This window comes from Haliotis asinina, chromosome 10, assembly GCF_037392515.1.
Source record: "Haliotis asinina isolate JCU_RB_2024 chromosome 10, JCU_Hal_asi_v2, whole genome shotgun sequence".
Lineage (NCBI taxonomy): Eukaryota > Metazoa > Mollusca > Gastropoda > Lepetellida > Haliotidae > Haliotis > Haliotis asinina.
The window spans coordinates 16613386-16634046 of record NC_090289.1 but is presented as its reverse complement, the minus strand read 5'-3'; the positions used below and the strand labels follow the sequence as shown (position 1 = coordinate 16634046).

The 20661-nt window shown below is 40.5% G+C and overlaps 1 protein-coding gene across 2 annotated transcripts; it reads right to left on the bottom strand.

The window, feature by feature from the left end:
• Positions 1 to 5922: 5922 nt before the first annotated feature.
• Positions 5923 to 19937, bottom strand: LOC137299022 (uncharacterized). 2 transcript variants are annotated; one of them, XM_067831494.1, is made up of 2 exons: positions 19731 to 19937; positions 5923 to 9069 (listed from the first exon to the last, which is right to left on the bottom strand). In XM_067831494.1, the coding sequence occupies exon 2, from the start codon at positions 8926 to 8928 to the stop codon at positions 7171 to 7173; it is 1758 nt and encodes a 585-aa protein (XP_067687595.1). In that variant the 5' UTR covers positions 8929 to 9069; positions 19731 to 19937; the 3' UTR covers positions 5923 to 7170. The 2 variants fall into 2 exon arrangements, with proteins under 2 accessions (XP_067687595.1, XP_067687594.1); XM_067831493.1 differs by lacking the exon at positions 19731 to 19937 and adding an exon at positions 13044 to 13223.
• Between the last annotated feature and the right edge of the window lie 724 nt (positions 19938 to 20661).

The window sequence follows — 20661 nt, the reverse complement described above, 5'->3', positions numbered from 1 at the left end:
CCCTGGCAGCTTGACTCCTTGACCCGTGAAGGTCCCGGGGTAGAACAGGCCTTCAGCAACCCATGCTTACCTAGGCGACTATGTTTGTCGTAAGAGGCGCCTAACGGGATTGGGTGGTCAGGCTGGCTGACTTGGTTCACACATGTTCCCAAATGCGCAGAAAATGGGTACCAGGTAGGATAAAGTCATGGACTATAACCTACCAGCGCCTAACACGCAGCTTGGGTTATCACGGATAATAAAAATCAGATTCTGATTAAGCGCCCCGAGCAAACTTCACCAACTATATTTGTACGTACCTTTAATGTTTGCAGGTGACAGTATATCAATGTGTTCTACACGTGGAACAACAATCATTTTCAGGAGCCTGCAAACTCATGAAACGATGACGTCACGATCAGTGGTGACACATGAATCCTAAAGGGTTTGTCTTTGGTCGGGAGTGTTGCAATAGACTAGACTATTTATTCCAGATGTCTGCAGGATAACTGCCATGTTGGTTGCAGCCAGACACAGTAGGCGTGTCTAAATCTGTACACAGAAAAACAGGAATAATGTAACCGTTTTTACCTCACCTTGCTCCGGGGTTATGCAGTAGGTTATGGCATAGCACCGGTCAGTAACGCCTTACAGCAGGAACCGTGGCATAAAAAACACGTGCCTGTTTATTATACATGTGCAATGCTGATCTACATTGAAGACAGGGCAGCAGCGATTAAAAATTAATATATTTCTTAATCCAACTGGGTTTCTTCTTCCTTTAATTACGGGCAAGTACATTATTATAGACGGTAAAATTTTAAAATATTTTATTTGGATTTTTAGGCTATACTTCGCATGACGAGCGATGGTCCTTTTATTCGTAATGGGCTAGATCCGACGGTGTCAACATGAACGATTTTGTTTTAGAATGAAACGTCCAAAATGAAACAATTAGCTGTTGTGGCACCACCGGGGAGCAGCTAAATGTTGGCCTGCTGAAATCGTGTGTGTGATAGATATAAACAGAAACAACTCAGTGCAATTAGTGACATTATCGTCAGTTTCTAGGTGATGTCTGTAGCCTAATTAAACGGCCATGGTATTTGTCTGTGTGTTGAGGACGTGAAACAACATCGCAATAAGATCACTAAATGTTGTTTTTTATTTGAAAAAGTATATTGACGCACAACATCTGCCATTACCGTTACCGGACAAATATATGAACAGTTTTTATTATTATTGTAATAGGCTAGAGCAGCGTCCTATCAAAACAGCTTCTCTCGGAAAAAGAAGCACGTTGCATTGATCTTGCAGATGTAATGTAAATGATGGTGATAGAAATTACACAAAATAATAACATTCACAGACACAATAATTTAATGCATTGTTACGAATATGTTGACAGACATATATGAATGAATGTCACAGCTGCCAGTCATGTGTTTATATTTATTCATTATTATCATAGATGGACGTAAGTCTATCTCACAGTACCTGAACCACAATGTTCCCCTACTGCCAAGGCGTCCATGCAGTGCCATAGTTCTAAATAAAGCAAGTCCAGATTTCCTCAGGTTCTGGTTTTCCTGGGATTCATTTTCTATTTAAATGGGTTTATTTGTTACAATCAAAATGCTACATTTAGAAACTAGCTACTAGTCTGAGATGGGCCAGACGTCAGACATCATGGTCAACTGTATTCATTTTACGCTGCTTCCGCCACTTTCCTCATGTCACCGTGACCATTTTGCCTTTCAACTTTTACGAGTGATTTAGGTTTGACATCGTTTGGGTGAGTTTCTAGTTTTCCAGTTATATCAGGAAGGAAATTCTCGAAGTAATGCATGTCTCAGAAGTTTTACCAGTGAAACGTTGTGATGTGATGACATGCGCAGAAGGAAAGAATAACCATGACATCTAACCTCCAGAGGAAATTACCCAAGGCAGTCTTCAATTTAACCTCAAACAAATTGCAACAGAATTTAATTTGCGATGAATATGTATATTGATATTGCCTAAGTGATACATAACATGTTTAATCAAATCTAAAGCGGGGAAGCAGCAAAATAATTAAAACAACTTTATCCCAATACCAAACCCGAAAGTTGACCCATTCTGGACAACGTAGGGGAAAGGGAGACAACCCTGTTTGATTGACTAGGCTACTACGTCAAGTTCATCAACCTACCATTTCCAGGTCAGCTATCATTTCATGTAAGGTCATTTCATGTAAGGTCATTTCATGTAAGGCTAAATATAAAAAAGTGAAATGTTTCTCGGGCATCGGCGCGTCACTTTTATTTGTGCGCATGACATATTTTATTGCCATTCGAAAAGACTAATTTTGACTGGGCCGCGTCCCGATCATCCATTTATCCACCACAAGAATGAGTGACTGTAAGAACGAGTGTCACTGAATTTACAACTCATTAACACGTGCTAAACTCCCCAAGCTGTATTTCTGAGGGGAAAAATTAAAAATGTGTTCATCCCGCGTCACTTTTTTGTCTATCACAAATTTAAGAAAAAACACTTTGAGAAACATCTAATTTTTTTATGCATCCTAAGTTATTTTCTACATTACTTATGCATGGTCTCCGCTCATGATTCAAACATGTGGCATGACTTATATTTTCCCTCTTCTCGGAGTTGGTACACCGTGTCTAAGTACAGTAGTTATGCTATTATGCATCGGCATGTAATCACCACTGGATAGCACAATGAATGGGTCGTATCAGGAAAATATGCACCCAAACGATTATATTCAACCGAAGTCACATGAATAACGCTAAAAAAATAAACTGTGCACATGACATTGTGAGGCAAAACATACCGAGCATCTTAAAGTAAATATTCAGAGCACTTAAACAGTGACACATACTTTAAACCACGCCTTCCAGCACAACAGACGTAACACAGCAATGAAAACCCTTATACCGACTGAATAATACAAATGCTTCTCAGGCACTGAAGCGTTTCTTTCGTTATTACTTACGCATCGTTCACTTTAATATCCAACCGAAAAAACGTTTTCAAAGTTTATAGCGTACTAAATTATGCCTGTTGGGTTTTTGTAGTGGGAACAAAAATGTAAAATTATCATACGTCATCATGAAATATAAGTGACCGTAAATTAGTTATAATTTCGTCTTGGGAATGGTTTCCGATATGAGGATTGAGTGAGTTTGGTTTTTCGCCGCTTTTAGCAATATTCCAGCCGGCGGACACCATGGTCTTCACAGATTATACCCATGTAGGGACTTGAACACGGACCTACGGCGTGACTAGTGAACCCTTTAACCAAAATTCAAAATGAAGTAACGACATGAGTCATCGTCATCTATCTACATGCACCCAACAGATAATAAAATGCTAAATGTTTCTTTGCCAAGTGAGACGAACATCGTACTAGTTAATGGGAGTAAGCCGACCTTTTCAGCCTAAAACAAGACTTCCTTCTTTTCAACAGAAGACAAAGACCAAAGTTTCACACGTGTCATCTAAGCTGGAGACAGGAGAGTGTTAGGCCGTGTGAGTCAAAGCAAGTAATTATCCGAGCTCGTATGTTTCTAAACGCTCGTGTAGATGGCCCTCCAGTTAAGGTTTAAGTTGTAAAACAAGCTCACCTCCAGAGATATCTATGTGCCAAGTTTGGTGAAGAAGTATTGCACGGTTTTCGTGTTCACACGCACCCATCCCACTCGCCACGTGTTTTCTGGGATTGACAATAGATTTGAAGACATCAGCTTGTTGATCCCCTGAGAACGTATATATAAGATATCATAGAGAACGAAATATCAAGATATTTACCATATTACATGTTTTAATTGCAGAATATGTGTTCTTTAAATCTTTGGAAAAACGGGCGTACAATCGCCAACGACTGATGGGGTTGTATTGTTCAAAATAAAAAAAAGTTAGAGATAAACGAAAATATTTTCTGTGATATTCTAGTATTTTTATACTGTCATTCGTCAACAGCTGTTATTGATTTAACTGGATTTATTACGGCTATAATTTTACATATAATCTTGATAAAGCTGAATGATGATGCTCGAGGCCGTATTCCACTAATTGTCTATGGTATAGTGCTTGATAAGCTCATAATTATATACTCTAAACGACAAAAGAAATGTTACCTTCATGCCTTTATGAATTACTTAAAAACTTTACGATAGGTTAAACGGTGTTAGTTTTCAATAAAGCTTAACAATACAGCTTTATGCAAATTACGAAAACAAATTCTCAAATTCATCTTTTCCAGAAGAGTTAATTTGTCCTATTTTTTAAATGGCAATAAAACGTGATACGCGCACAAATAAAACACGCGCCGATGTCCGAGAAACATTTCACTTTTTTATTAAGCCTAAACTGTATGACAAAAGATATAAAAAGTGTTAAAAAATATAATAATTTATTTCAATACGAACATAAGATTTTCTCGTCTTACAGATTTCAAATTCACTACAACTGTTGTTGATCCCTGGATTGTCTGATCCAGACGCGATTACTTATTTACAGACAGCATCCACATTGCTATATTTAACAGTGCGGCTTTAAACAGCGAGCACTATCAACTTTCCGAATACGTTCATGTGAAAGAGCAAGAGACCTTAAAATCCTTCAGTTGACTCTCATTGAACGAGTGAATGACTTACTCTGAGGAGAAGCCTGTTGAAACGTGTTATTTCGGAGGAAGCACAAAAGGATGGGCGTGGTTTTGAAGGAGGCCGCACCAGTTTCCTAAACCAGCTAAAAAATGCCAAATTAAGGGACGCAACTCCTTCTGCCAAGACTGTTTCTCCAGCCGCTTGTAGTTAAGCGACACCGACTCAAACGTCCCTCTTGTAGCTGAAGCCATAATAAAGAGGACACACATGTTTTCATGTCTTGGTTTTCAGATATATTTCTGACAACGACCGACCAGTCACTTTTCCCGTCTGTTCATCATAACCACGTTTGATTATTTTGCCAATATGGCGGAGTTGTCAGAATATGTTTACAACATAAATTTATATTGTAATCAAAATATAAGTTTGAAGGAAAAGGGTACAAACACTGGCACATTCTTTTCTACTGCACAGACAGAGGAAGGTATAGGAGGAGCACAGGGGAGAGAGCGTACTCTTACGTTTCCAGGGTCCGTTGGAACACTCTGGGGCCAGGAGAATCGTGTGAGCGTTTGCTGTGATTTATTTCCAACTAGTTGTTTCGCCAAGAATAGTAATACAATCACAGTATGGGCGCGGAAACACGTACTCATCTCTTACACTGGTTAGGAAATCGTCTCACGGAGCGACCAGTACATTTGTTTGCATTTATGAAATAAATTTAGACAGGAGTTCTACATGGGAACAATGGGAAGTTTCCCTGTTAACCCCGTCGCTCGTCAGGCCTTCGTTCCGGGTTTAATTCCCCGATGGCTTAAAACGAGAGGCTAGCTTGTTGGCATATTGTTACTCGCACTGCTCAATCAACAGTGTCACTGAAAGATACAAATACTAAAAATCGTTGTCAGATAGTATCTATGGCCAGTTATTCACAGAAAAAAACACGTTCATCATGCAATGAGCTGTGAAAAGGCGGGGGGAGGGGTGAGGGGCGCTTATTCGTCTATTGACAGGGGGCATAGGAACGATTCAGTGCCTTTCACCATTCCAGTTTATCATTTGCTCTGCCAGTATGAATGTCTCCTGAAGTCTTTTGACAACCATATATCCAAGATCAGTGAAGTAGGATATCCTCTTTTCTATTGCCCCAGCGACCAGTGTGCATCACTTCACCCTCGCATAGGCTTGTTTACGTCTTGTTTACGCTCCAGTAGAGTATATCAATAGTATTGACTCTTAGCAAATACGTGGCAGTGACTCATTTTACATTTTATATAATGGTAACGATTTTTATGGATAGGCGATGCATGTACAAACCGGAACATTCAGAGACATGTGAGAATGGTTTTAATACAACGCTGCCGTTAGTGAGGGAGAGAGAGAGGGTGAGTTTAGTTTTACGTCGCACTCAGCAATACTCCAGCTATATGGCGGCGGTGTGTAAATAATCGAGTCTGGACCAGACAATCCAGTGATCAGCAGCATGGGGATCGATCTATGTCGTTGGGATACGATGACGTGACAACCAAGTCGGCGAGCCTGATCACCCGATCCCGATCTTCGTCTCTTACGACAAGCATGAAGTTAATGAAAAATGTCGGATCCTCGCGGGTTGCTAGCGCCGGCAGTAGCAGTAGTTACAGCTGTACCACAGCTGCATTCAGACAAATGGGTCTGGTATAAGCGAGCTCCCTGACTGAACACAAATAAATAAAATAATACTGTGATAAAAACATTGGCGTGTAACTGGGTGTTACTGAAACTGCAAATTTAACTTCGTTAGTAAATGACGGGTTAAATTATGTCTTGACTGAGTAATGACTGAGAGAGTGAGTATGGTTTTACGCCGCTTTTAGCAATATTCCGGCAACATCACGGCGGGGGACAAGGTATCGGCTTCACATATTGTACCCACAAGGGGAATCAAACCCGGGTGACGTCGTGACGACCGAACGTTTCAACCACCAGACTACTCCACCGCCCCCTTATGTAATGTAACTGAGACGTTTTCCTGCTTAAAACGGTAGCAGCTGAACTGGGTTGCAGCATGTCGATGTGAAGTAGCGGCGTCTCACGTTGCCCGTTCCGACAAGCTTTTCAAGGTCGAACAACTAGGGACCCACATTTCCAACCTCGTGTCGCCTTTGCAGAGATAGAGCTGTTTTACTCCACCAAAGTTATTGCTGAACACGAAAATTAGGCGTTAAACACAAGCCTGAGATGAAATAGAACCCGGACAGACTGACGAGTGAAAGCCTTAACTGCCACAGCAACCCTGCAACCACAGCAACCACCAGTGCCCAGTGCCTACAAGAAGCTTAAATGGCATTTATTACTTCCGATGAGGTAGCCTCGTGGTTAACGCGTTCGCTCATTACGCCAAAGACCCGGGTTTGATTCCGCCCATGTATACAATGTGTGAAAAACATTTCAGGAGCTCCGTGCTCCTGTTGGAATATGACATAAAACGGCATAAAATCACACTCACTCTCTTCCGAGGAACACAAAGGCGAAATCCCGACAATTTTACAGGGCATCCGTACGCACGTGAAGTTAGTTCTTTATCTTTTCTTAAATTTTAATCTTTGATGGAATCCAAAATATGTTTCCCTATTTCAGCGAACATTCCAGATCCATTGTTCAGAGTTGCTGAGTTTGTATATTCTTCTGGATCCGGATACGTGAAGTGTATTGCGTAAGCATCTGTCCTCCAGTTGAAAGGCTGGGAATGTTGAAAGTCTTTGAACTGTGGGTGGAATATCGGATGGCAATGAAGCCGAAAGCACATCACCTGCAGTCGTGGTTCTATTTTAACCAAATTCGGGTGCCTTTCATATATTTTGTAAGGAACCTCGACTGGATTATAATAAAAATCATCTTTCCTGTATTGTCGGTAGGTTTTTCTCCAAATGTCAATAAATTTTGATCGTGGTTTTGAGAGCACTACTCCCATATTGATAGAATCTGGATACGGCTCGCGAGGAAGATGATCTATGTCAACAACTACGTCATATCCGGCGGATATGATGTCATCAACAGGTCTCAACCACAAAGCATCCCAGTCGGCATAAATGCCACCGTACTTGTATAAAATGTCTCCCCTAAGGATGTCACTTTTATGATGACGGAATAATACCTGGTTTCCGAAAATTTCCCTTGGAATTTCCCTAAAAACCAATCTTACTTTCGGATTGACCTTCACCTTGTCCCAGTAAAACCCCTCAAGTGCATTGTTACCGTGAATAAAAACTTTGTCCGCTTTTAGCACAAATAGCGAACTCATGATGCTTAAATACATAATAAATGTCATATTAGCCTTGTTGTACCAAACATAATGGACATTTTTGGGAATGGTTGATGAAGTGTCAGTTGATGGTAACACAGGTTCCCTTTGACCATAAGCAACATACCGTAGATCGGCAGCTAATGGACTGTCAAGTGATATTATATGCTTCGGATATGATGGCAGGGCAAAGAAAACACAGAGGGTAGGTTGGGAAAGTTCACTGTCAGAAATGCGCAGGACCCTCTGGCAGGATTTCATGACATTTTTGTCAAATTGGGAAGGTTTATAAAACTGAGAGCCTTTAAAACATGGCAGCCCATTTAACTTATCATTCATTGCCGAGCTGATCATAAGTTTCGGAATGTTATTATCGGCTAAATATACTGATAACTGTTCTTTTCTAAAACTTGGCAACGGATTCAGAATTACTGTGTCTTCAGATACGAAGATGCCACCCGTTTCGCGTAACAAATCACGGCCGAAGTCATGCGAATTTTCACATCCAGCCCAATCTGGCATTTGCTTCAAACCAAGATTGGCAATGGAGGATTTCAGCTCATCTAGCCAGTCGTTATATTTGTCTTGTCGGGGCAGGATCTTATAATGAATTTCTAATATATCGGGCTCCATATGTGTCCAAACGCTACGAACACTTAAGTAGTGAATGTACTCGAATGTTCTGTTCCCACACCAAACGTAGTACACCGTGTTGGGCACTATGTGTTGTCCGAGGTCGTCAGAGCTGCGTGGTGGCAACTCACGAGGCAGGTCTAGGCTTCTCATTGACATCTTATCTACCAGTCCACCTTCCTTACTAGATTCATGAGAGGGCTGCCGATTAATCTTTAGAAGCGATCGGTTTTTAATAAGTGATGAGAAGTCTCTGATTAGAGGTTGCTGAGCCATCGCATTGACGTCACCGCCGTATCGGCGAAGGTCAGACGCTGCTTCCTGGAACGTATCATTACCACTGAAACGCAGTACACCCAGGACAAGGCACGAAACAGCTATTGCAAATAATCCCACGTTCTTCTTCTTAAACCGAGGCATAATGACTGATTTGTCTGAGTGTACAGATACAGAATTCTTGTCAGCACCGCAAACTTCCTTCCAGCTCCGGGACGATTCTTCTTCAAAAGGAGGGCTGGTCAGCTAATGCTCCATAAGTGTATTTTGGATGACGATCCAAATCTGCAAGACAGAAGGGAATATGCTAAGAATCTGATAATTCCTTTAACGCAGGTCAATAATGTAGTGCTGTGTGGTACATGAGATATCCTGAAAATGAGTTCAAAGAAACCATAGTATTTTACTTATCGTGCAGTGTAAGTCAGTGGATGTTGATTTCAACCACCCCTGATAGCATGAATCGTTTCTTGCTACCTTCGGGGCGGTGGGAGTAGCCTAATGGTTAAAGCGCTCGATCGTCACATAGCATACCCGGGTTGGATCGCCACATGGGCACATGAGCACATGGGCACAATATCTGGTGGTGATATTGCTGGAATATGGCAAAAAGAGGCGTAAACCTTGGCTCCCTGACACACTGATCTTCCGTCATCATTAAATGGTGTCTTGGTGAGTCTAATGTTTCCATTCATCCTATGCTATTTGGTCCTCACTGACAACGACTACGATCCAGCGCTAGAATCTCAATGTTCTTGTATCACAAAAGAGGCAACATCTCTACCGGGTCCCTTCTGACCTTCACATTTCAACCTGGTATAAAGTTACAAGATTGAAATTCTGTCCTGGGTGACGGTAGGGGAAAACATGCGTTTATCGACGATGCATAAATGGACGAGGGTGACTACCAGAGAAAAGAGCTGGCCCCTTTGAAAGATACGACAGCGGCTGTGTTTTGAGAAGGCTGAATAATGCTCGCACACATATAGTCCTCTTCGTTTCGCTGCTGTGACTGGAATGCCAGTCATGCAACATAGAAAGCATGACCCATTACTGGTTTCACTTACCATCGTATTGAAAACGTGACGTGGGGCGTGACACAAACTTACTCCACATGCACTAATCATGTGCATGTAGCAGCGCCATGAGCTTGTTTTCAATCACAGACAACCTACCTGCTGCAAAATTAAATTTCAGAATCTCGTATTATGCACGCCTACAGGCCTTTGTATAACTATATGACACTATGACACCTAATGTCTCAATGAGAGAATATTTCTTTCTTTACTTTTTAGCGCAGCTGATGCAATATCAGCAACATGCAAAGCTCTGGTACTTTCAACAGGTAGTTTTTATGACATCAGTATGTTCTGAACAAGTAGCTTTGAAACATTGTGTTACATGTGGATGAAACTAATACAATAGTTAACCGGAAATCAGCACGAAACTATGAAACAAAGTACCATAAAGCAATTTAATATAATTACCTATTGTGTTCTAAAATTAACCAAGTGTACAAATTAATATAAATCACTACAAGGGTGTAACATTTGAGGCTCAAATATAATAGCAGCACAAATTCAAAGACAGTGTAATGCTAGAGCAATGATTACAGCAATACAGACAGAGTTGGATATAGTTTAAAGATATATTGGGTTGTTGTGCCCTGCAGTACTTTCCAGAACTCTGTGTAATAATAGTACATGTCTACACACTCCCGCAATGCCACATAAGACATGCCTTTCACAAACTTTCCTGCACCACGTTGTTTCAAATTGAGATGTCCTTCGCTCTTTTAATGTACAGGTCTCCAGCTGAAATTTCAGACATAAAATACATGAAACCCTGAAACCCAATACACCAAAACAACAAAAGAAAAAAGCAATTTAGACTGAACGAGCCATTTAACAAAAACCCAGGCCATATATCTGCCGCGCTTCGTTAGCCAAGACGACGATCACCACTGGCATGAACGTAGTAATATGCTCTCCCAAGAAATCCACGCACGTTTAGACCAAGGAGTGTAGATGGTATAGTATCACTCTCAAACCAGTGGTCGGTTTTTCTAAAGAGAAACAGCGATATCAGGGCAGTTAGTCGGGTCTGTGTACCGTGTAGGGCGTTTAAGGGACAATGTCACCGACAACCTAAGATATTTTACGACATCCACGTAACACAAGACACCGACGTATGAATAAAGGGTGGATGGCAGGACATAATGTATTATATTAGTAGCGTTGAGACGAATGGAGGGTACTGGCCAGTGTACAGCGACCTTCGGCACCCAATGCTAGTCATGAATCATGCTTCCACGCATGTCAGTCATAAATAACGTTTTTAGAGATTATTCGTAGTCCCGGACGACCATATGAATATATGTATGCGGTGAGATTAGTATACTGTTATAAGTAATCCGTGTAAATATAGGTCAAACCTACAAACAAACAATACGTGCTCACAAAATCATCGAATATGCAGTATCGCAATAGGATGTGTGCAAATAGTACTAGAAGGTAACCCTGTTAGCATACGGAGACAAACGCAAACACGGCGCTGACACTCACAAAACGCACCCCCTCTGTCATGGCAGTGTGAGTGAGTGCAGTTTTAAGACGTTTTAGCAATTTTTCAGCAAAAGCTGGTGACACCAGAAATGGGCTTTACACATTTCACCATGTGGGGAATCGAACCCAGGCCTTAGGCGAGACGGGGTAAGCACAAAGCAACCACGCCGCCATAATTCGGCATCTGTAATAATCCAGCTTCATCGTGGAGACATCTTAGTGACCGGATCTACGTCAGTCGTACCGGTGGTCGATGGCATAAAACCGATCAATGAGGATGAAAATGACATTCACTTAAATCATGTCACACAACGTAAATATTTTAGAGGACATCTTGGATTTTGCCGAGCTCATTTGTCAAGTCAGCGTAATGATCATTTTTTTCTACATCACACACAACTTTCGAAATCCGCTCTTTTTAAGTTAATTAAAGACCAGAACAATCCGGATTTCACGTGTGAGTAGCTGTGACGAAACATTAATGTTTGTAATATTTAATGTTTATCTTCTAATTTACACCAAAGCTAAAAAATGGGACCTGGTACGAAATATTAGTCCTGTATACTACTCGAGAGCCATGTATGGATGTTTACGTGTCCTCAGTACAAATTAGGACTCACGGGCCAGAGGTCGACTATATATTCCGTAGGCTGCCCACACCAACAAATATGAACATATACGACTAAATATAGGATAAGGTATAAATATATAATATCTGACCTCCCGTGTTGTAGCGGAATCTGTTGTATAACCATACAACGCACACGTGACAAGGATATCGACCTATCAAACAAAAGGTCCATGCATGACTAATGAAGACTTCAATAACCGACGCTGCGTCGATTCACTGAAAGAAAGACTCGGCAAGTGCCTAGAGTCGCCGTCTAAATGATTTTTATCCCTTATTGATTATTGCTGTCAATGTCGTTTGACCTTACAACCGTGGTCCAGTCAACCGTAAGCGCATCCGTCGCTTTCCGTCGGAAACCAGTCCGACTGGTACAGGCAGAGGAAGTCTTATTTGATCAGATCAAGGTATATACCTCAGCGTGGAACGTATGAATTAGTATTCGTATAGAATGTCCCAAATATCCGAATACGGCAGGACGGATATTGTCATTACCGTCACACCCCTGGGTGGAGCCCGAAATGGCGCATGTTTCATCTGACTGAACCTACTACCCGACATATGTGTCGTTCATAGTGACAGCTATAGCGAGTTACGCAATTTCTAAATGAGATAACGAATACAAACAAATAACCTTGAGTGCCTCGGTCCTTGATCTACAAAACAGGGTGAAGATACATGGGTCGTCAGGGATAATCATCAGCGTTAAAACAAACGGCAATCTGTACATCTAATCATTTCTAAAACAGATAAACACCTTTAATCAGGGATTGAAAGGAACGAAACAGAAATCACATTAACTCACTGTGACGACCCCTGAAGCGGCATGGAGAGGAGAGGTGTCATGTCATGTGTTGACAGTTTGCGCCGACAAGTCACAGACCATGGTTCCATGTCAGTCACCCATTATATACAACATCCCGATTTAGGAATATCATGACTACACACAGTCGAACAGCCAACCTTTCATAGTTTTACCGTGAATATCCGAAAACAAAATTCTGATTTGACAACAACAGCATATGATAACATTTCCACGTGTTTAAGTCCGAGAGTGCTGCACTTACCTCGCCTCGGAAGGTCCAGAAGTAGGTTCGGGTATCAACAACCAGCGGGAGGGTCAATCGGATTCGATGCCAGGCTATTCAATGCTTTATCCCCTTGCTGTTAGAACTGGCCAAGGGCTCGACTCTCCCACAGCTGATACAATACCATGCTATGCGCGATGGTATCATCATACTATTAACGCTTCAAGGAGTTTCGCCTCTCGCGGAGTCTATTGCTCATGCGCAATCCTGTGTATTTGAGTGTGTCGGGGAAACCAAAGCAGACGATCTGGCTCGACAGGGCTCAGCACAATAGACTTGCTCGGGCTTTACGTTTAAGTCAGCCAGCTGGATTTTGAAATTGAAAAAAAATCCCACTAAATATACTCGACTCGTGTTAGGAGTGCCAATTTGTGGTGAGTTTAAAAATGTTTAGGTTGTGTTTTTACCTTGCGCTATTTTAGAACGGAAAGAACACGTGATTTCAATTTGTTGGCGGGCGGAGTGAGTGTGAGTAATATATCTAGCTACGAAAATAATTTCAGTGATGTCAATCACCAATCAAAAGCTCATAATTTTGCCACCCTCATCACTATTTCCGCACCAAATCTCTCTTTTTAATTAAATATGCCTCCTTTCGACCGTTACATGCAAATAATGTGTATATAGCCAATTCATAATTCCCGAGTCAAAAAGGGCTGACATGCATTTATTATGACGTAGATTGTAAGGCCTGTTGTCAAGGTATAAATATCAAATATCTAGCCGACCCGAAGCTCACGAATGAATTGATGACACTCCTCGATAATGGTCTAACTCCACCTGAAACAGTGTTCAGTTATACAAGGACAGTTCCCAGTTGACTGCAATGAGCATGTTGTGGTCTGTGGGAACTGAAAGAAACTGCGGAAGAATCTGAGTGATGAAGCGAAAGAAAGTGGAAGATGGAGAACCTGAGATATATTTAATGGCAGAAACTAAGAGATGAAACGGCAGAACCGGACAGATGCAGAAACTGACAGATGAAAAGCAAGAAACTGAAAGATGAATAGGCAGACACTTGTTTGTGAAGATGCCGAATCTGAGAGATGAGAGGGCAGAAACTAAGAAATGAAAGGGCAGATCACCGGGTGATGACGTGCAGTCAACCAAGTTGCCTAAGCTGATAAAACGATTTTTGCCGCCCCTTACAACTAGAGTATGCTTTTGTTGACCTGTACCAATTCGGTATCACGGGGTAGTACTTTAAAGCTAGCTGTTTGAGACGGTCCTCAATTTTTTTCGTTCACAAGCCTTGGTTGTAATACATCTTAAAACAATACCTCTTGCTGTTAAGATTCTCAAGCACGCCCTCGTTTGATAAGATGATTTGATTCACTGATATCACCTTCTCTATCATGTTTATAAAATATTCTCTCTCGCTAATGTAGTGCATATAAATACGATAAACATAACATTTATTTTTATTGGTTATTTTGGCATGTTGCAATAACTGAAACCTGTGGAGACTGGGTGCCCGTAGACCTGAAATATAATTCCCCTTTATTCGAATGAGCGAGTTAGATTACGACCTCATGGAACAGGACTGTCTTTGCATGAAAACGCGAGGTGGGTCTTATACCTTTATCACTTTGAAGAAACCCAACGGCACGGGTATGGAACTGAAATCGCCAGGAATATTCGATCCCACGATCACATTCGTAACTACTCGTGTCATTCCGCCAAGTCGGATGGCGACTGGCACCCTTCTCATGGCCATGTTTTCGACTGGGCCTTACATTGTCTATGCGCCAACAGGCACGGAGGTGAAAATCGTCTAGTACAATTTCCAAAGTTCTAGTTCTAGAATCTTCCACATCCCTTGGGCAAACCACCTATACAGCCATTCCCCTTGTAAAGATGTTTCAGTGTTGAAAGTTGCTGATCCTCTAGCACAAAGTTTATGTTTAACATGTGCTTTGCATTGTTTAGCGAAGTTATAAAAGTTCACTTGATACTTAGAAATCGATTTGCCACGATTCTACGCAATAACGGCGTACCATACCAGTACGAGTCTTCTCTTAGGTCACGGAGAGTGACGAGAAGTTACGAAAGACCATGATCACATATTCATGGACGTCTAAGGTCCGTGACTCTATACAGCAAATTATGACTCTTTGGATAACACACTACGCCCAACCAAGCCTAGGAGACCTTTCGAATAACGGTACTGCCAAAGCAGTAAACTCATGGGTTGATAGGTACAGTAATTTATACAACTTTTCGAACAAACGTTTTCCTGAATTCGACATGCCAAATGCTAAATGCTCTCCACACTGACGAACAACAAAAAGTGTATACACCTGGTGTTTTGACCTCTCAATCTCTGTCCCTGCAGCTTTCATTGTTTCTACATTCCATCTTTCAGTTTCTGCCCTTCATCCCTCAATTTATGCCCATCACCTCTGTTTCTACCCTTTATCCTTCATTGTTTGTCCTTCATCTTCCAGTCATTAACCCGTCAACAGTCATTTGTCTTGTGTATTCGTCGTTCTGGGCTTGGTCGCACTTGACGCAGTATTTGGCAAGACTGAGCGTCTGCTAAATAACATGACTGTACGTCAGCTCAAAGAAACCTAGGGTAAGTTACCACAACGGAGAGCACTACTCTCAATGCAGTCAGCGTCTGATAGCCAAGATGGAACTTTTTGAATCAACACTGACGTCAAAGGAGAGAACCAAGTTTCTTGTTAACAATGGTATTGCATCCCGCACGTCAAGCGCAGACGCATCTTTCGAAAGATGGGCTAGATATTTTGGTAAATTGTGACATTTTGCGTCAACATATTTTAAATAGTTACACCTTATACCTAGCCTTATATGCGGGTAGTGCAGTGCGCAGCGGCGTATGCAGGCTGTACGATGGGAGGGCTATTGTTCACGTTGACGCTGATGAACCTAGGTGATGCCATGCCTTTTAATGTAGAGCAAAGCCTAGTCTCTGTGTTTCTCCCATGCATGACAAGTTGTCTGTAATGGCCTAAACTCAGCTAACAATATGCTACTTCGGGTTTCACACTCAATATGTAATGTATACAGGGCATTCTATCAATGCATTAGGGTTACGAAATATGACTTTATATGGTTGTATACGCACGCCTATCATCCTGCCATTTTCCCAAAACGTTCATCCTCTTTTCTGATATTTCAAGATGTCAGGTACTCTCCCTTGTAAAACGAACTTGTTTTACAATTACTAACATTTTGTCTACAAGATCTGACGTTACGCGATGGTTCTCTCCTTTGTGCAACTAACGTGTTTTATAGTTACTACCATACTGATACTGTCTACAAGATCTGACGTTACGCGATGGTTCTCTCCTTTGTGCAACTAACGTGTTTTATAGTTACTACCATACTGATACTGTCTACAAGATCTGACGTTACGCGATGGTTCTCTCCTTTGTATAGTTCTAACCATCATGCTGTTCATTCAGTTCGGTCCTTTCTCCAATTCTCTCATCTCTACAATTAACTGTTTCCTATCGTTCTCTCTCAAACAGTACACTGGTTTATGCACTATTGTATACTTTACTCTATTATACGGTTCATTGTTTTGTATAGATCACTAATGTATATAGTACATTCTTTTATTCCGTTCTGTCTTTCATGCAGTTCATTGTTTCATCCAGTTTTATAGTTTACACAGATTACACTCTTTTTGTGGTTCCATGTTTTATCCACACTACAGTTCCCTCTGTTATACAGTTCTCTCTGTTATACAGCTCTCTCTTTACACGGTTCTGCAATGAGCACAAGTGTCCCTTTTCTTCAGCCCTCTCTTTAATAGTTCACATTTTCTAACAGTTCTATCACTTATACAGTTCTGTCTTATTTTACAGAATCTCGTATGTGGTAGTGCAGATATCTGCACACTAGAGTTGATTATAGATACAGACTGAAGTTTTGTTATTACACAACACTAACACAAGAACTCCGGGTTCCGGGTCAGTGCACATCTTTCACTTGATTTAAAGTCCAACTTAAGCTCCTTTGGATTATGGCATGCATGAAATAATGGGATTGGGTATGTGCACCTGACTGAGGAGTGTATCTTTCATGTCTGGTTCATAATGATGTTTTTAACTGTCGTAGTAACACACATGATGTTATTGTGCACAAGCATTACTCCCTTTGAAATAAGAAATGAGATGGAATTTTTGTTGCAGACAAACCATCAGTCAGCTCATCAGGACGTCACTTTCGTCCCCGAAGAAAGGAGGCACATGACAATATATACTGAACGGCAAAATAGACTATATCTCTTCTATATTTGGTTTTATATATAGCGGTATTATTTCAAATGATGAACTGTCCTGGAACATAGACAGCAATCACAAAATTTATACTTCTACGTGGTTCTGTTTTTCACCATTTGATTTGATTTTGACGTTAAACGATATTTTGTTTGTCAGGACACCAAGTTACTGTGGAGAATCTTAGTCATCTTATGATTCAAAAGCAGATACATAGTTTAAACTTTCTAAGTACGATAGGGATTATGTGTTTGCAAATTCATATATACTCATCGACACAAATAACGGAACACGTGGAATTAGAAGTGTTCCTTTAATTTTTACCAGGTTTCTTCAAAAGGTATGTTTTGCATCGTGTGTTACACTTTGGAAATAAATAAAGAAACATTTATACTTTAATGTGTTCCCTTATATGTTTCCATGAGTATATAATTACTGTCCTCATTGAATCAATGTATTAATACACAAATTTACCAAGTCACTGAAGGCATTTAAAAGTCGGATGGACATGAATACGTTGCACGTTTCATGGATACTAACGTCTTTTTATTCTGTTCAGAGCTAATTCTTGATCCGGCGTTCTTGACGTTGTTGCGGAGATGGGTGTCGACTGAATAGTTATATTTCGATTAAACAAGTCCTGAACACTTCCTTTTGCATTTCAGATTATATCAGAATATACAAAGAAGAAAAGCTGAATAAATACTCAAAACGATTAGCTTTTAACTCAGCCTCACCAAACTTCGCTGGAAAATGAACCTTGCCCCATCACTGTTTTACGACGCTCAAGGAATGATCAGAGAACTGTCTCTTTATTATTACGGGAAATTAAATCAACTGAACGCACCTTAACGTCACTTTCATGTTTTAACGTAATTTCATAGATTATGGATAACCATATTCCTGGGATGATGATTTCCGATTTCCCCACACTTCGGAGGACGGTACTGGGGTGTCAGCCAGGTGTTTAATCTCTGGCTGATAGTGAAAAAACCACGACTTGTCACTGGTCACAAGTGGCTCAACAAAATCAGCTTTTCAAGAGAGATGATTACAATACTTACTCAGCTGCAGTCTCGACATGTTGTAAAACGATCATATTTCTTTAACGTTTGTCTTTGCTCTCACAAAGAGCAGTATTAACATTACACTTCTACACGGTAGACGTAATTCAAAACATTAAAGAGGCATTTTCGTGTCAGGAGAGTCAGAACTGGATGTTCTAGTCCATCATCTGACTGTCTTGATTTACAGGCCTCCGTTACATGACAAGAGTCTTCAGGCATTTTTATGGACATCCAATGACAACCGTTGTTTAAAAACGGTGCGACAATCAGATGTGTGGGGTAGTCATTGGGGACCATACCTTCCGGCTTTGCTGATATTCACGTTTTTACGTGTTCATCTCAGATTGCAAGTAATTGATTACAATGTGACAATATTCAAGGCCTAATTAGTAAAGCTTTCTAGACGTTTGATCTAGATACTGCTGAAACAAATATCTGGTCATGATATAGACACAACTGCGCAATCGTCTGCGCTGTTTCATATGAATGACGAAAGGGTTTTGCCACGTCTGTTTGTTGAAGCGGAGTAAGGTGTTACACTTACAATTATATTTTTATCCGCGGGATTGGGTTTTCAAAGCATATGCAACAACATGTAGTGTTTTGTACTCATCTTTGAAAAAGTAGGTCGTGCATCATTAATGGACATGGGTATTGAGGCGCCATTATGGCGTTAAGCACGAAGCTCAGTTCAATACCGTAATTTGTCATTTGTGTCATAACTGCCACGGGGGCCTGTTAGTGAAGAAGATTATTATGTCTCCATACATATTCAATTTCAACAAAAGTATTTCGTGATCAGATAATGAGTTTTTTTATAATCAACAATTGAATTGTTGTTTTCTACTATTAAATAGTAAAGGTGCAGTTCAGTTATGTTTTCTAGAATAAATAAAAATACAAACTTCGATTAGCTTATTCACTTACCCTTGAGGTTGGGGGAATCATCTCTTAGAGTTAATATTGTTCAAAACATCCAAAACCTTAACTCATGTCATATTGTGCTTGGGGTCGTTTGCATGTATTTTCTGTCCAGCATTGAACAGGTAAAACCATAGCATACTTCCGAGAGAGAGGAGGGAGCATCTATATTTTGAGGATGTTTTACATTATGTGAATGTAAAATTCAATATTTCTTCTCTTGTCACGTAGCTATAAATCATTAGTTAATAAATTACTGGTGAGTAATGATTGACAATGCTGATTTTCTTAAGAGTGAACACTGAAAGTGACATTTTTTGTTTACAGCACGTGTGTGCAAGGTAAACAATTCATGTGTCTCCATATCCCACCATGTCTCCTCTAGGTGTGTAAAAGGTCAGTTACATGCGCAATGGTCTACTCACTTGAGTGGTAGAATGCCGTGGCCGAGAGACTTCCAGGAAACATGGATCACTTTCAGTGTGGTTGTAGCTTGTGATCAGGCTTTACCTCAAGCAAATATTTGTCGGTCTTGGCTTCGTTTTGATTCTATGAGCATATTTTCACAAAAACAACCAAAACCAGATTTCCAACAATGCAGACGGTCGTGTGGCGCGTGCAACAGGGTTGGCTAACTCCCAACAACGATTAATATGAAACCTAATATTGAGAGTTAGATTGTGTTAAATTTAGGTTGACGCTGAGAAAACAATATAAATTCTCCTAACCTGTCCAGCAAGTAGTCAGATATTTTTAGACCTCGTTGTTGTACGATAACATAGCGGCATAAATTTCATTCACTAATATAAGATTTGGGCTGATAGTCATTCATGAAAATAAAAGTAAGGATGATGAGTCATGATCAAACTGTTTTCTTGCCCTCGGGTGGTTTCACAAGTATTACAATGATGTCATAGTATTTCTATATCCTGGGAAAAATAAATATGAAAACATCAAATAAAGAAAACAGAGAATAAATAAATAAAACAAATAAATCAAATAAAAAGACATCAGCAACAGCCCTCGAATGATGTTAAATGTTATAATAGATTTGAATTCGTGTTTACGTCAATGTGATACTACCCATCAAAAGTTCTCTCACTAGTGTAAATGCAGCCACTTACTTAAGCCAACAGCTCTGAGCTAGATGTTGCGAAATATTCCATTCCGTTTAAAGGTACTCTTTACACATGAACTGACGCATTGTAAAACAATTTCATAACATTGAAAAGATTATTGACATGTGTTCAGTAAATGATGAAATTCAGTGGAAATTGGCACATTCTCAACAAAACTATGCTTCAAAAAGCAGCTGTTCACATACATGATATTTGCACATGCTTTTAGCAATTTGGC